The sequence below is a fragment of the Nerophis lumbriciformis genome, linkage group LG18, assembly GCF_033978685.3.
Source record: "Nerophis lumbriciformis linkage group LG18, RoL_Nlum_v2.1, whole genome shotgun sequence".
Taxonomy (NCBI): domain Eukaryota; kingdom Metazoa; phylum Chordata; class Actinopteri; order Syngnathiformes; family Syngnathidae; genus Nerophis; species Nerophis lumbriciformis.
In genome coordinates, this window is record NC_084565.2 from 3577642 (window position 1) to 3592500 (window position 14859).

General features: G+C 31.4%; 1 protein-coding gene across 1 annotated transcript in view; it reads left to right on the forward strand.

The window, feature by feature from the left end:
- atg4b (autophagy related 4B, cysteine peptidase) overlaps nt 1-14859 on the forward strand; it is a 55904-nt gene that overhangs the window by 39581 nt on the left and 1464 nt on the right. The window contains exons 9-12 of the mRNA XM_061977482.2: nt 2806-2884; nt 2955-3100; nt 3206-3262; nt 3338-3431. Coding sequence (XP_061833466.1) covers nt 2806-2884; nt 2955-3100; nt 3206-3262; nt 3338-3431 — 376 coding nt within the window. The remainder of the gene's footprint in view (nt 1-2805; nt 2885-2954; nt 3101-3205; nt 3263-3337; nt 3432-14859) is intronic.

Sequence of the window (14859 nt, forward strand, 5' to 3'; positions counted from 1 at the left end):
GCTGTTAGCGTGTCACATGATCACTTCCTGCGTTGCTCGGTTACCAGAGAGCGAGTGTCTTCGCTCATGCAACCAGCATCGCTTCCATACTTCCACCTTCTTACGACAAAGAAGAAAAAATGTATCCAAAGTTTTATCGAACGCATTTTTTAATATCGATGATGTGTTTATCATGATACATGTTGATATTGTGTTGTTGCCCAACCCTAGTGTAGTATATTGTACAGATGTTTTTCAACCTTTTTTGAGCCAAGGCACGTTTTTTGCGTTGAAAAAATGCGGAGGCACACTATCAGCAGAAATCATTAAAAAACTAAACTCAGTTGACAGTAAAAAGTCGTTGTCACAATTGTTGGGTATGACTTTAAAGCATAACCAAGCATGCATCACTATAGCTCTTGTCTCAAAGTAGGTGTACTGTCACCACCTGTCACATCACACCCTGACTTATTTGGACTTTATTGCTGTTTTCCTGTGTGTAGTGTTTTACTTCTTGTCTTGCGCTCCTATTTTGGTGGCTTTTTCTCTTTTTTTGGTATTTTCCTGTAGCAGTTCCATGTCTTCCTTTGAGCGATATTTCCCGCATCTACTTTGTTTTAGCAATCAAGAATATTTCAGTTGTTTTTAATCCTTCTTTGTGGGGACATTGTGGATTGTCATGTCATGTTCGGATGTACATTGTCTTTGCTCCACAGTAAGTCTTTGCTGTCGTCCAGCATTCTGTTTTTGTTTACTTTGTAAGCCAGTTTAGTTTTAGTTTCATTCTGCATAGCCTTCCCTAAGCTTCAATGCCTTTTCTTAGGGGCACTCACCTTTTGTTTATTTTTGGTTTAAGCATTAGACACCTTTTTACCTGCACCCTGCCTCCCGCTGTTTCCCACATCTACAAAGCAATTAGCTACTGGTTGCCACCTACTGATATGGAAGAGTATAATGTGGTGAGTCTGCCGATCTCCAGACAGTACAGAAACTCAACAACAACACATCATTTGCAGACTATAATTACTGCTTTGCAAAAAATATTTTTAACCCAAGTAGGTGAAACTAGATAATCTCCCACGGCACACTAGACTGTATCTCACGGCCGCGGCACAGTGGTTGAAAAACACTGTCCTGCATGACAGAGAAGGATTGAGAATGAACATTCAGTTGCCTTCCCCAATTCCTGATTGATTTTGTCAGGTTCAAACACTGATGACATCTATTAAACAAGACAAGAAGCAAATAATCAAACAGAGACAGAATTCAATTTGGACTCAATTGAGGAGAGACGCCGGGACACTGTACTCTTGTACAATCTCCAGCACGCTCTGGCGAAAGATTGTACAACTCCTCCTTTATTAGACTTTCTCTGAACCCCATGACCACAGCTGCTTCCAGAAGGGAAGTGGGTCGTAAACAGCGTTGCCTTTGGTTACAGAACAGTTCAAAAGAAAAGGTCGTAAACACTTTACAGAAAAGGTTGTAAACAAGTTCAAAAAGAGTTTGTAAATAGTTCAAAAAGGGGTCCATAAAATAGTTCAAAAAGAGTTTGTAAAATAGTTCAAAAAGGGGTCCATAAAATAGTTCAAAAAGAGTTTGTAAAATAGTTCAAAAAGGGGTCAATAAAATAGTTCAAAAAGAGTTTGTAAAATAGTTCAAAAAGGGGTCAATAAAATAGTTCAAAAAGGGGTCCATAAAATAGTTCAAAAAGAGTTTGTAAAATAGTTCAAAAAGGGGTCAATAAAATAGTTCAAAAAGAGTTTGTAAATAGTTCAAAAAGGGGTCCATAAAATAGTTCAAAAAGAGTTTGTAAAATAGTTCAAAAAGGGGTCAATAAAATAGTTCAAAAAGAGTTTGTAAATAGTTCAAAAAGGGGTCCATAAAATAGTTCAACAAGAGTTTGTAAATAGTTCAAAAAGGGGTCCATAAAATAGTTCAAAAAGAGTTTGTAAATAGTTCAAAAAGGGGTCCATAAAATAGTTCAACAAGAGTTTGTAAAATAGTTCAAAAAGGGGTCCATAAAATAGTTCAAAAAGAGTTTGTAAATAGTTCAAAAAGGGGTCCATAAAATAGTTCAACAAGAGTTTGTAAAATAGTTCAAAAAGGGGTCCATAAAATAGTTCAAAAAGAGTTTGTAAATAGTTCAAAAACGGGTCCATAAAATAGTTCAAAAAGAGTTTGTAAAATAGTTCAAAAAGGTGTCAATAAAATAGTTCAAAAAGAGTTTGTAAATAGTTCAAAAAGGGGTCCATAAAATAGTTCAACAAGAGTTTGTAAAATAGTTCAAAAAGGGGTCCATAAAATAGTTCAAAAAGAGTTTGTAAATAGTTCAAAAAGGGGTCCATAAAATAGTTCAAAAAGAGTTTGTAAATAGTTCAAAAAGGGGTCCATAAAATAGTTCAACAAGAGTTTGTAAATAGTTCAAAAAGGGGTCCATAAAATAGTTCAACAAGAGTTTGTAAAATAGTTCAAAAAGGGGTCCATAAAATAGTTCAAAAAGAGGTCGTCTGGAAATTGGGCAGATCCTGCCTTCTCTCTGCTTTGAAGTCCCTGGGTTAGAACAATACTGTTGATTACCATACATGAGAGAAAACATGTTGCTTTCCCCCTTACACAGTGGAGTTTTACGAGCCTTCTTCTTGGTAGGTTTCAAAGACAGCTTTTGTCTTCTTGCCAGGAACTCATTTCAACGCAAAGTATTGTGATAATTTAGATAGAATTATTCTGACAGATTTATTAAGGGTGTCCCAGTACTTTTGTCTTTATTTGATAACATTTGCCACGTCAGAAAGCTAAAAAAAAAGAAGTGCTCTTCTCTCCCAGCAATGCTTCATGCTGCCTCAGTCGCTGGGCGTCATCGGTGGCAAACCAAACAGCGCTCACTTCTTCATCGGCTACGTGGGTACGTGGCCTCCCTCCCCCGCCTGTCTCCTGTCCATTCCACCGTCCTCCTCAACGCCTTTTCCCTCCAGGGGAGGAGCTCATCTATCTGGACCCGCACACCACGCAGCCGTCGGTGGAGCCGTGCGACGACGGCCAGGTGCCCGACGACACGTACCACTGCCAGCACCCGCCCTGCCGCATGCACATCTGTGAACTGGACCCGTCCATAGCCGCGGTGAGATCGCCACTCTGGAATCTAAGTCTTTATAGGCCCCCCAGCAGGGGGCGCTACTGCCACGTCTCGCCTGAGCGCTGTAACAGAGCTCTCGCCTTCCCGCAGGGTTTCTTTTGCAGGACGGAGGACGACTTTGACGACTGGTGCATGCGCATCAGGAGGGTATGTCAACACTGCACTCTTGTAATGTAACACAATGTAACACTGTGTGTGTGTGTGTGTGTGGGTGTGTTGTAGCTGTCGTGCAACCGTGGTGGCTTACCCATGTTTGAGCTGGTGGACTGTCAGCCGTCACACATGGTCAATGTGGAAACCCTCAACCTGACTCCAGGTAAGCACTTCAAATACAAACCCCGTTTCCATATGAGTTGGGAAATGGTGTTCGATGTAAATATAAACGGAATACAATGATTTGCAAATCCTTTTCAACCCATATTCAGTTGAATATGCTACAAAGACAACATATTTGATGTTCAAACTCAGAAACTTTATTTTTTTTTTGCAAATAATAATTAACTTAGAATTTAATAGCAGCAACACATTGCAAAAAAGTTGTCACAGGGGCATTTTTATCACTGTGTTACATGGCCTTTCATTTTAACACTCAGTAAAGGTTTGGGAACTGACGAGACACATTTTTGAAGCTTCTCAGGTGGAATTCTTTCCCATTCTTGCTTGATGTACAGCTTAAGTTGTTCAACAGTCCGGGGGTCTCCGTTGTGCCATTTTAGACTTCATAATGCACCACACATTTTCAATGGGCGACAGAACTGGACTACAGGCAGGCCAGTCTTTTACTATGAAGCCACGTTGATGTAACACGTGGCTTGGCATTGTCTTGCTGAAATAAGCAGGGGCGTCCATGATAACGTTGCTTGGATGGCAACATATGTTGCTCCAAAACCTGTATGTACCTTTCAGCATTAATGGTGCCTTCACAGATGTGTAAGTTACCCATGTCTTGGGCACTAATACACCCCCATACCATCACACATGCTGCCTTTTACACTTTGCGCCTAGAACAATCCGGATGGTTCTTTTCCTCTTTGGTCCGGAGGACACGACGTCCACAGTTTCCAAAAACAATTTGAAATGTGGACTCGTCAGACCACAGAACACTTTTCCACTTTGTATCAGTCCATCTTAGATGAGCTCGGGCCCAGCGAAGCCGACGGCGTTTCTGGGTGTTGTTGATAAACGGTTTTTGCCTTGCATAGGAGAGTTTTAACTTGCACTTACAGATGTAGCGACCAACTGTAGTTACTGACAGTGGGTCTCTGAAGTGTTCCTGAGCCCATGTGGTGATATCCTTTACACACTGATGTCGCTTGTTGATGCAGTACAGCCTGAGGGATGGAAGGTCACGGGCTTAGCTGCTTTCGTGCAGTGATTTCTCCAGATTCTCTGAACCCTTTGATGATATTACGGAGCGTAGATGGTGAAATCCCTAAATTCCTTGCAATAGCTGCTTGAGAAAGGTTTTTCTTAAACTGTTCAACAATTTGCTCAGGCATTTGTTGACAAAGTGGTGACCCTCGCCCCATCCTTGTTTGTGAATGACTGAGCATTTCATGGAATCTACTTTTATACCCAATCATGGCACCCACCTGTTCCCAATTTGCCTGCACACCTGTGGGATGTTCCAAATAAGTGTTTGATGAGCATTCCTCAACTTTATCAGTATTTATTGCCACCTTTCCCAACTTCTTTGTCACGTGTTGCTGGCATCAAATTCTAAAGTTAATGATTATTTGCAAAAAAAAAAAATGTTTTATCAGTTTGATCATCAAATATGTTGTCTTTGTAGCATATTCAACTGAATATGGGTTGAAAATGATTTGCAAATCATTGTATTCCGTTTATATTTACATCTAATACAATTTCCCAACTCATATGGAAACGGGGTTTGTACAACAGGACCTCTAAGTCAGGGATGTCAAAGTGGTTTCCATTGAGGGCCACATCACAGTTATAACAGTGAATAATGTCTGGATTTCATTATTAATCATATCAATTGTTTTAAGTAGACTGTCCATTTTACAGTAAAAACTTTACATTTAAATTTTTTTGCTGTAAAATATAGTGTTTTTTTTATTTTTATTTTACATTTTACGGTAAATGTAAAAACAGTACCACTGTGTTTTGGGGCGTTTTTTACAGAAAAAGCTGGCAATTTTGTGGCCAGAATGTTTGTGTTAAATTGACATTGCTTTTTATAACATGATATTGTTCATGGAAAAACGGTACAAGTTATTTTCTTATTCTGGCAACTTAGCTGCCAGTTTTTCTACCGTAGAAACAAATGTACCGTCTTTCCATTTACAGTAGTACACTGTTAAAAACAGGATTTTACAGTAAAGATATGGCAGCTCAGTCAACAGAATTTTATCACAAAAAATGTTATTTATTTTTTCAATTTACAGTAATATGCTGTAAAGGAAAACGTAAAATGAATTGTAATTTTTATTCATTTCATGGGTAATTTGCTGTAAAGTTAAGTATTTTTATTACAGTGAATAATGTATGGATTTGCCTCTGGATTTCATTATTAATTATACAAATTGTTATAAGTAGACTGTCCATTTTACAGTAAAAACTTAACATTTACACATTTTTACTGTAAAACATAGTGGTTTTTTATTTTTATTTTACATTTTACGGTAAATGTATAAACAGTACCACTGTTTTTGGGGGTTTTTACGGAAAAAGCTGGCAGCTTAGTCGTAAGAATTTTAGTGTTAAATAGACATTGGTTTTTACAACATGATATTGTTCATGGAAAAACAGTACAAGTTATTTTCTTATTCTGGCAACTTAGCTGCCAGTTTTTCTACCGTAAAAACAAATGTACAGTCTTTCCATTTACAGTAATACACTGTTAAAAACAAGATTTTACAGTAAAGATATGGCAGCTCAGTCAACCGAATTTTACCGCAATTTTTTTTTAAAGTTTTTTTCAATTCACAGTAATATGCTGTAAAGGAAAACGTAAAATGAATTGTAATTTGTATTCATTTGATGGGTAGTTTGCTGTAAAGTTAAGTATTTTTATTACAGTGAAAAATGTATGGATTTGCCTCTGGATTTCATTATTAATTATACAAATTTTTATAAGTAGACTGTCCATTTTACAGTAAAAACTTAACATTTACACATTTTTACTGTAAAATATAGTGTTTTTTTAATTTTAATTTTACATTTTATGGTAAATATAAAGACAGTACCACTGTTTTTGGGGTTTCTTTTTTTTACAGAAAAAGCTGGCAGCTTAGTCGTAAGAATTTTAGTGTTATATTGACATTGCTTTTTACAACATGATATTGTTCATGGAAAACAGTACAAGTTATTTTGTTATTCTGGCAACTTAGCTTCCATTTACAGTAATACACTGTTAGAAATAAGATTTTACAGTAAAGATATGGCAGCTCAGTCAACAGAATTTTACCGCAAGCCTTTTTTTCCCCTGGTCTTTAGTATTCCCTTTTTTAGTTTGTCACGTACCACGTTTGCTGCCGGCGTTGCCATCTCTTTTTTTTTTTTTCTTCTTCTGTTGTGGCATATGCAGCAGGTGCCTGCTCGTTTTTCGTATGTGGGTAACAACATTTAACTATGTATATATATTTCCGAATTGGTTTAACTGCCACCCGCCTGAATCTATTTAAAATCTAATTTTTTTTAATTTCAACCGCCCGACCCGACCCGCGGATAAAATCTAATTTTTTTTTATTTCAACCGCCCGACCCGCGGATAATCCGCGGTTGTGTCCGCAAACCGCGCATCTCTAATATCTGTATCTACCATTATTTTACAAGTACAACAGAAGATACTGTATTTACACACATGATACCAGTATTTAGTATGTAAAACAACAACTTATTTCTCTCCCTCCTGCATATTTCTGCCGCTTACCTGTCAAAACTCCCATTTTTTGCCGGAAAATCCAGTTTTTGTCGTTCTTTCCAAGCCCGTTTTGTTTGTTTTCACTACCCCAGCGATAACATCCGCTCAACAGGGCTTATTAAAGGAGTGTAGCGAGTCTAATGTTCCCTAATTCAATGAATATAACACACCAGAGATGGATGCATATGGACATATATCTGCCAACATCCAAACTTTGCATGAATATTTTTGATAAATAGGAGATTATGAAGAATAGCAGGCAGCAGCTCACACATTCTCATACTTTCTGTAACACCATCTTGAAAAATGTCTAAACTATAATCTACGTGAAGAAGCCCAGAATTGTTTTTATTTAAACGTTCACAATATTTCAGGGTTCTCGTCAAGAAAATCTTAAAATGTATTAAATGCATAAACTGCTAACATTTTTTTATAAAATTTAGTAGATGATTTAGAAAAATCCAATATTTTAACTAATTTTCTCAGGACATTTTCCTTATTTTGACATGCAAATGCTGATGCTCCTCGTAATAAAGGTGATTGGTTGCTAAATAAACACAACATTAGCACCGCATAAAAAATTCATGTTTAAATCACTTTCACTGCAAATGAATATCGTTATTTATTTGCATTTGACCAACAATCAGGATCGGTCCTAAAAAAAAAACATCAGTCCATCTCTAGAAAACACAAACAGAAGTAGGATGAAACAGAAGTTAGCATGCTACTAGGAAGTAGGGTTGTTCGGTATACCGGTACTAGTAAAGTACCGGGATACTAATGAATCATATTCGGTACTATACCGCCTCTAAAAAGTACCGGTCTAATTATGCAAAAATATATGATCAAACATTCACACCATTTTTTAAATAGAAATAAATACTAATAATAATGATTTTTTTAATCATAAAAACAGCAGTACTGTTTTTCCCCTTACAGTAATACACCAACAAATCTTACTGTAAATTGGCAGGTTTTTTTTTATTTACAGTAAAAAAAAAAAGAGTAAATTTTACAGTAAAATTCTGGCAACTGAGCTGCCTTTTTTTTTTTTCTTCCTAAAAACAGCAGTACTGTTTTTTCATTTAACGTAATATACACTACATTTTGAGGTGAAGTTATTGCAACTTACCATGTTTTTTTACATTTTAGTTTTTAAAAAAATGTAATAAAATGCATAAAAAAATGGTGTAATAGTAGTATTCACTGTTAGAAGCGGCCCAAGAAAGTGTGGAAATAATATGTATCAGTAAAGTATTGTAACTTTTCTTACTAAATGTATTCTTTCTTTCTATTTTGGGAGGAAAAAAAAAATGTACTCATGTAATCGCAAATTATGTTAACTTAAATATTGTCTAATTATGCAAAAATATATGATCAAACATTCACACCATTTTTTAAATAGAAATAAATACTAATAATGATTTTTTTTTATCACAAAAACAGCAGTACTGTTTTTCCCCTTACAGTAATACACCAAAAAATCTACACTTGTGCCAAAATTTTACTGTAAATTGGCAGTTTTTTTTTTAAATTTACAGTAAAAAAAACTAATGTAAATTTTACAGTAAAATTCTGGCAACTGAGCTGCCTTTTTTTTTTTTTTTTTTTTACCATAAAAACAGCAGTACTGTTTTTCCATTTACAGTAATATACACTACATTTTGAGGTGAAGTTATTGCAACTTACCATGTTTTTTTACATTTTAGTTTAAAAAAAAATGTAATAAAATGCATTAAAAAATGGTGTAATAGTAGTATTCACTGTTAGAAGCGGCCCAAGAAAGTGTGGAAATAATATGTATCAGTAAAGTATTGTAACTTTTCTTACTAAATGTATTCTTTCTTTCTATTTTGGGAGAAAAAAATATATGTACTCATGTAATCGCAAATTATGTTCACTTAAATATTGTCTAATTATGCAAAAATATATGATCAAACATTTAAACCATTTTTTAAATAGAAATAAATACTAATAATGATTTTTTTTTAATCACAAAAACAGCAGTACTGTTTTTCCCCTTACAGTAATACACCAAAAAATCTACACTTGTGCCAAAATTTTACTGTAAATTGGCAGTTTTTTTTTAAAATTTACAGTAAAAAAAACTAATGTAAATTTTACAGTAAAATTCTGGCAACTGAGCTGCCTTTTTTTTTTTTTACCATAAAAACAGCAGTACTGTTTTTCCATTTACAGTAATATACACTACATTTTGAGGTGAAGTTATTGCAACTTACCATGTTTTTTTACATTTTAGTTTTTAAAAAAATGTAATAAAATGCATTAAAAAATGGTGTAATAGTAGTATTCACTGTTAGAAGCGGCCCAAGAAAGTGTGGAAATAATATGTATCAGTAAAGTATTGTAACTTTTCTTACTAAATGTATTCTTTCTTTCTATTTTGGGAGAAAAAAATATATGTACTCATGTAATCGCAAATTATGTTCACTTAAATATTGTCTAATTATGCAAAAATATATGATCAAACATTCACACCATTTTTTAAATAGAAATAAATACTAATAATGATTTTTTTTTATCACAAAAACAGCAGTACTGTTTTTCCCCTTACAGTAATACACCAAAAAATCTACACTTGTGCCAAAATTTTACTGTAAATTGGCAGTTTTTTTTTTAAATTTACAGTAAAAAAAACTAATGTAAATTTTACAGTAAAATTCTGGCAACTGAGCTGCCTTTTTTTTTTTTTTTTTTTACCATAAAAACAGCAGTACTGTTTTTCCATTTACAGTAATATACACTACATTTTGAGGTGAAGTTATTGCAACTTACCATGTTTTTTTACATTTTAGTTTAAAAAAAAATGTAATAAAATGCATTAAAAAATGGTGTAATAGTAGTATTCACTGTTAGAAGCGGCCCAAGAAAGTGTGGAAATAATATGTATCAGTAAAGTATTGTAACTTTTCTTACTAAATGTATTCTTTCTTTCTATTTTGGGAGAAAAAAATATATGTACTCATGTAATCGCAAATTATGTTCACTTAAATATTGTCTAATTATGCAAAAATATATGATCAAACATTTAAACCATTTTTTAAATAGAAATAAATACTAATAATGATTTTTTTTTATCACAAAAACAGCAGTACTGTTTTTCCCCTTACAGTAATACACCAAAAAATCTACACTTGTGCCAAAATTTTACTGTAAATTGGCAGTTTTTTTTTTAAATTTACAGTAAAAAAAACTAATGTAAATTTTACAGTAAAATTCTGGCAACTGAGCTGCCTTTTTTTTTTTTTTTTTTACCATAAAAACAGCAGTACTGTTTTTCCATTTACAGTAATATACACTACATTTTGAGGTGAAGTTATTGCAACTTACCATGTTTTTTTACATTTTAGTTTAAAAAAAAATGTAATAAAATGCATTAAAAAATGGTGTAATAGTAGTATTCACTGTTAGAAGCGGCCCAAGAAAGTGTGGAAATAATATGTATCAGTAAAGTATTGTAACTTTTCTTACTAAATGTATTCTTTCTTTCTATTTTGGGAGAAAAAAATATATGTACTCATGTAATCGCAAATTATGTTCACTTAAATATTGTCTAATTATGCAAAAATATATGATCAAACATTTAAACCATTTTTTAAATAGAAATAAATACTAATAATGATTTTTTTTTAATCACAAAAACAGCAGTACTGTTTTTCCCCTTACAGTAATACACCAAAAAATCTACACTTGTGCCAAAATTTTACTGTAAATTGGCAGTTTTTTTTTAAAATTTACAGTAAAAAAAACTAATGTAAATTTTACAGTAAAATTCTGGCAACTGAGCTGCCTTTTTTTTTTTTTACCATAAAAACAGCAGTACTGTTTTTCCATTTACAGTAATATACACTACATTTTGAGGTGAAGTTATTGCAACTTACCATGTTTTTTTACATTTTAGTTTTTAAAAAAATGTAATAAAATGCATTAAAAAATGGTGTAATAGTAGTATTCACTGTTAGAAGCGGCCCAAGAAAGTGTGGAAATAATATGTATCAGTAAAGTATTGTAACTTTTCTTACTAAATGTATTCTTTCTTTCTATTTTGGGAGAAAAAAATATATGTACTCATGTAATCGCAAATTATGTTCACTTAAATATTGTCTAATTATGCAAAAATATATGATCAAACATTCACACCATTTTTTAAATAGAAATAAATACTAATAATGATTTTTTTTAATCACAAAAACAGCAGTACTGTTTTTCCCCTTACAGTAATACACCAAAAAATCTACACTTGTGCCAAAATTTTACTGTAAATTGGCAGTTTTTTTTTTAAATTTACAGTAAAAAAAACTAATGTAAATTTTACAGTAAAATTCTGGCAACTGAGCTGCCTTTTTTTTTTTTTTTTTTTACCATAAAAACAGCAGTACTGTTTTTCCATTTACAGTAATATACACTACATTTTGAGGTGAAGTTATTGCAACTTACCATGTTTTTTTACATTTTAGTTTAAAAAAAAATGTAATAAAATGCATTAAAAAATGGTGTAATAGTAGTATTCACTGTTAGAAGCGGCCCAAGAAAGTGTGGAAATAATATGTATCAGTAAAGTATTGTAACTTTTCTTACTAAATGTATTCTTTCTTTCTATTTTGGGAGAAAAAAATATATGTACTCATGTAATCGCAAATTATGTTCACTTAAATATTGTCTAATTATGCAAAAATATATGATCAAACATTTAAACCATTTTTTAAATAGAAATAAATACTAATAATGATTTTTTTTTATCACAAAAACAGCAGTACTGTTTTTCCCCTTACAGTAATACACCAAAAAATCTACACTTGTGCCAAAATTTTACTGTAAATTGGCAGTTTTTTTTTTAAATTTACAGTAAAAAAAACTAATGTAAATTTTACAGTAAAATTCTGGCAACTGAGCTGCCTTTTTTTTTTTTTTTTTTACCATAAAAACAGCAGTACTGTTTTTCCATTTACAGTAATATACACTACATTTTGAGGTGAAGTTATTGCAACTTACCATGTTTTTTTACATTTTAGTTTAAAAAAAAATGTAATAAAATGCATTAAAAAATGGTGTAATAGTAGTATTCACTGTTAGAAGCGGCCCAAGAAAGTGTGGAAATAATATGTATCAGTAAAGTATTGTAACTTTTCTTACTAAATGTATTCTTTCTTTCTATTTTGGGAGAAAAAAATATATGTACTCATGTAATCGCAAATTATGTTAACTTAAATATTGTCTAATTATGCAAAAATATATGATCAAACATTCACACCATTTTTTAAATAGAAATAAATACTAATAATGATTTTTTTTTATCACAAAAACAGCAGTACTGTTTTTCCCCTTACAGTAATACACCAAAAAATCTACACTTGTGCCAAAATTTTACTGTAAATTGGCAGTTTTTTTTTTTAAATTTACAGTAAAAAAAACTAATGTAAATTTTACAGTAAAATTCTGGCAACTGAGCTGCCTTTTTTTTTTTTTTTTACCATAAAAACAGCAGTACTGTTTTTCCATTTACAGTAATATACACTACATTTTGAGGTGAAGTTATTGCAACTTACCATGTTTTTTTACATTTTAGTTTTTAAAAAAATGTAATAAAATGCATTAAAAAATGGTGTAATAGTAGTATTCACTGTTAGAAGCGGCCCAAGAAAGTGTGGAAATAATATGTATCAGTAAAGTATTGTAACTTTTCTTACTAAATGTATTCTTTCTTTCTATTTTGGGAGAAAAAAATATATGTACTCATGTAATCGCAAATTATGTTCACTTAAATATTGTCTAATTATGCAAAAATATATGATCAAACATTTAAACCATTTTTTAAATAGAAATAAATACTAATAATAAGTTATCCATCAAATTGTGCAATGTAAAAGTAGCAATAGATTTCATGGACAAATTGTAAAATTGACTGTGCTTTTTACAGCATTTTTCTCTAAATGAAAAAAACTACTTTTTTTACTGTAATAATCTGGTGCTGTTTTGGAATTTACAGTAATACACTGAAAAAGCTACACATTTGCCCAAATTTTACTGTAAATTGACAGTTTTTTTTATTTACAGTAAAAAGACTAATGTCAATTTTACAGTAAAATTTGCCCAAATTTTACTGTAAATTGACAGGTTTTTTTATTTACAGTAAAAAAAAAGTAATGTAAATTTTACAGTAAAATTCTGGCAACTGAGCTGCCTTTTTTTTTTTTTTTTACCATAAAAACAGCAGTACTGTTTTTCTATTTACAGTAATATACACTACATTTTGAGGTGAAGTTATTGCAACTTATGTTTTTTTTACATTTTAGTTTTAAAAAAAATGTAATAAAATGCATTAAAAATGGTGTAATAATAGTATTCACTGTTAGACGCGGCCCAAGAAAGTCTGAAAATAAAAGTATTGTAACTTTTCTTACTAAATGTATTCTTTCTTTCTATTTTGGGAGAAAAAAAAAATGTACTCATGTAATCGCAAATTATGTTAACTTAAATATTGTCTAATTATGCAAAAATATATGATCAAACATTTAAACCATTTTTTAAATAGAAATAAATACTAATAATAATAAGTTATCCATCAAATTGTGCAATGTAAAAGTAGCAATAGATTTCATGGACAAATTGTAAAATTGACTGTGCTTTTTACAGCATTTTTCTCTAAATGAAAAAAACTGTCCTTTTTTTACTGTAATAAACTGGTGCTGTTTTGGAATTTACAGTAATACACTGAAAAAGCTACACATTTGCCCAAATTTTACTGTAAATTGACAGTTTTTTTAATTTACAGTAAAAAGACTAATGTCAATTTTACAGTAAAATTTGCCCAAATTTTACTGTAAATTGACAGGTTTTTTTATTTACAGTAAAAAAAAAGTAATGTAAATTTTACAGTAAAATTCTGGCAACTGAGCTACCTTTTTTTTTTTTTTACCATAAAAACAGCAGTACTGTTTTTCTATTTACAGTAATATACACTACATTTTGAGGTGAAGTTATTGCAACTTATGTTTTTTTTACATTTTAGTTTAAAAAAAATGTAATAAAATGCATTAAAAATGGTGTAATAATAGTATTCACTGTTAGAAGCGGCCCAAGAAAGTCTGAAAATAAAAGTATTGTAACTTTTCTTACTAAATGTATTCTTTCTTTCTATTTTGGGAGAGAGAAAAAAATGTACTCATGTAATCGCAAATTATGTTAACTTAAATATTGTCTAATTATGCAAAAATATATGATCAAACATTTAAACCATTTTTTAAATAGAAATAAATACTAATAATAATAAGTTATCCATCAAATTGTGCAATGTAAAAGTAGCAATAGATTTCATGGACAAATTGTAAAATTTACTGTGCTTTTTACAGCATTTTTCTCTAAATGAAAAAAACTGTCCTTTTTTTACTGTAATAATCTGGTGCTGTTTTGGAATTTACAGTAATACACTGAAAAAGCTACACATTTGCCCAAATTTTACTGTAAATTGACAGTTTTTTTTATTTACAGTAAAAAAAAACTAATGTAAATTTTACAGTAAAATTCTGGCAACTGAGCTGCCTTTTTTTTTTTTTTTTACCATAAAAACAGCAGTACTGTTTTTCTATTTACAGTAATATACACTACATTTTGAGGTGAAGTTATTGCAACTTATAATGTTTTTTTTACATTTTAGTTTTAAAAAAATGTAATAAAATGCATTAAAAATGGTGTAATAATAGTATTCACTGTTAGAAGCGGCCCAAGAAAGCCTGGAAATAATATGTATCAGTAAAGTATTGTAACTTTTCTTACTAAATGTATTCTTTCTTTCTATTTTGGGAGAACAAAAATATGTGTACTCATGTAATCGCAAATTA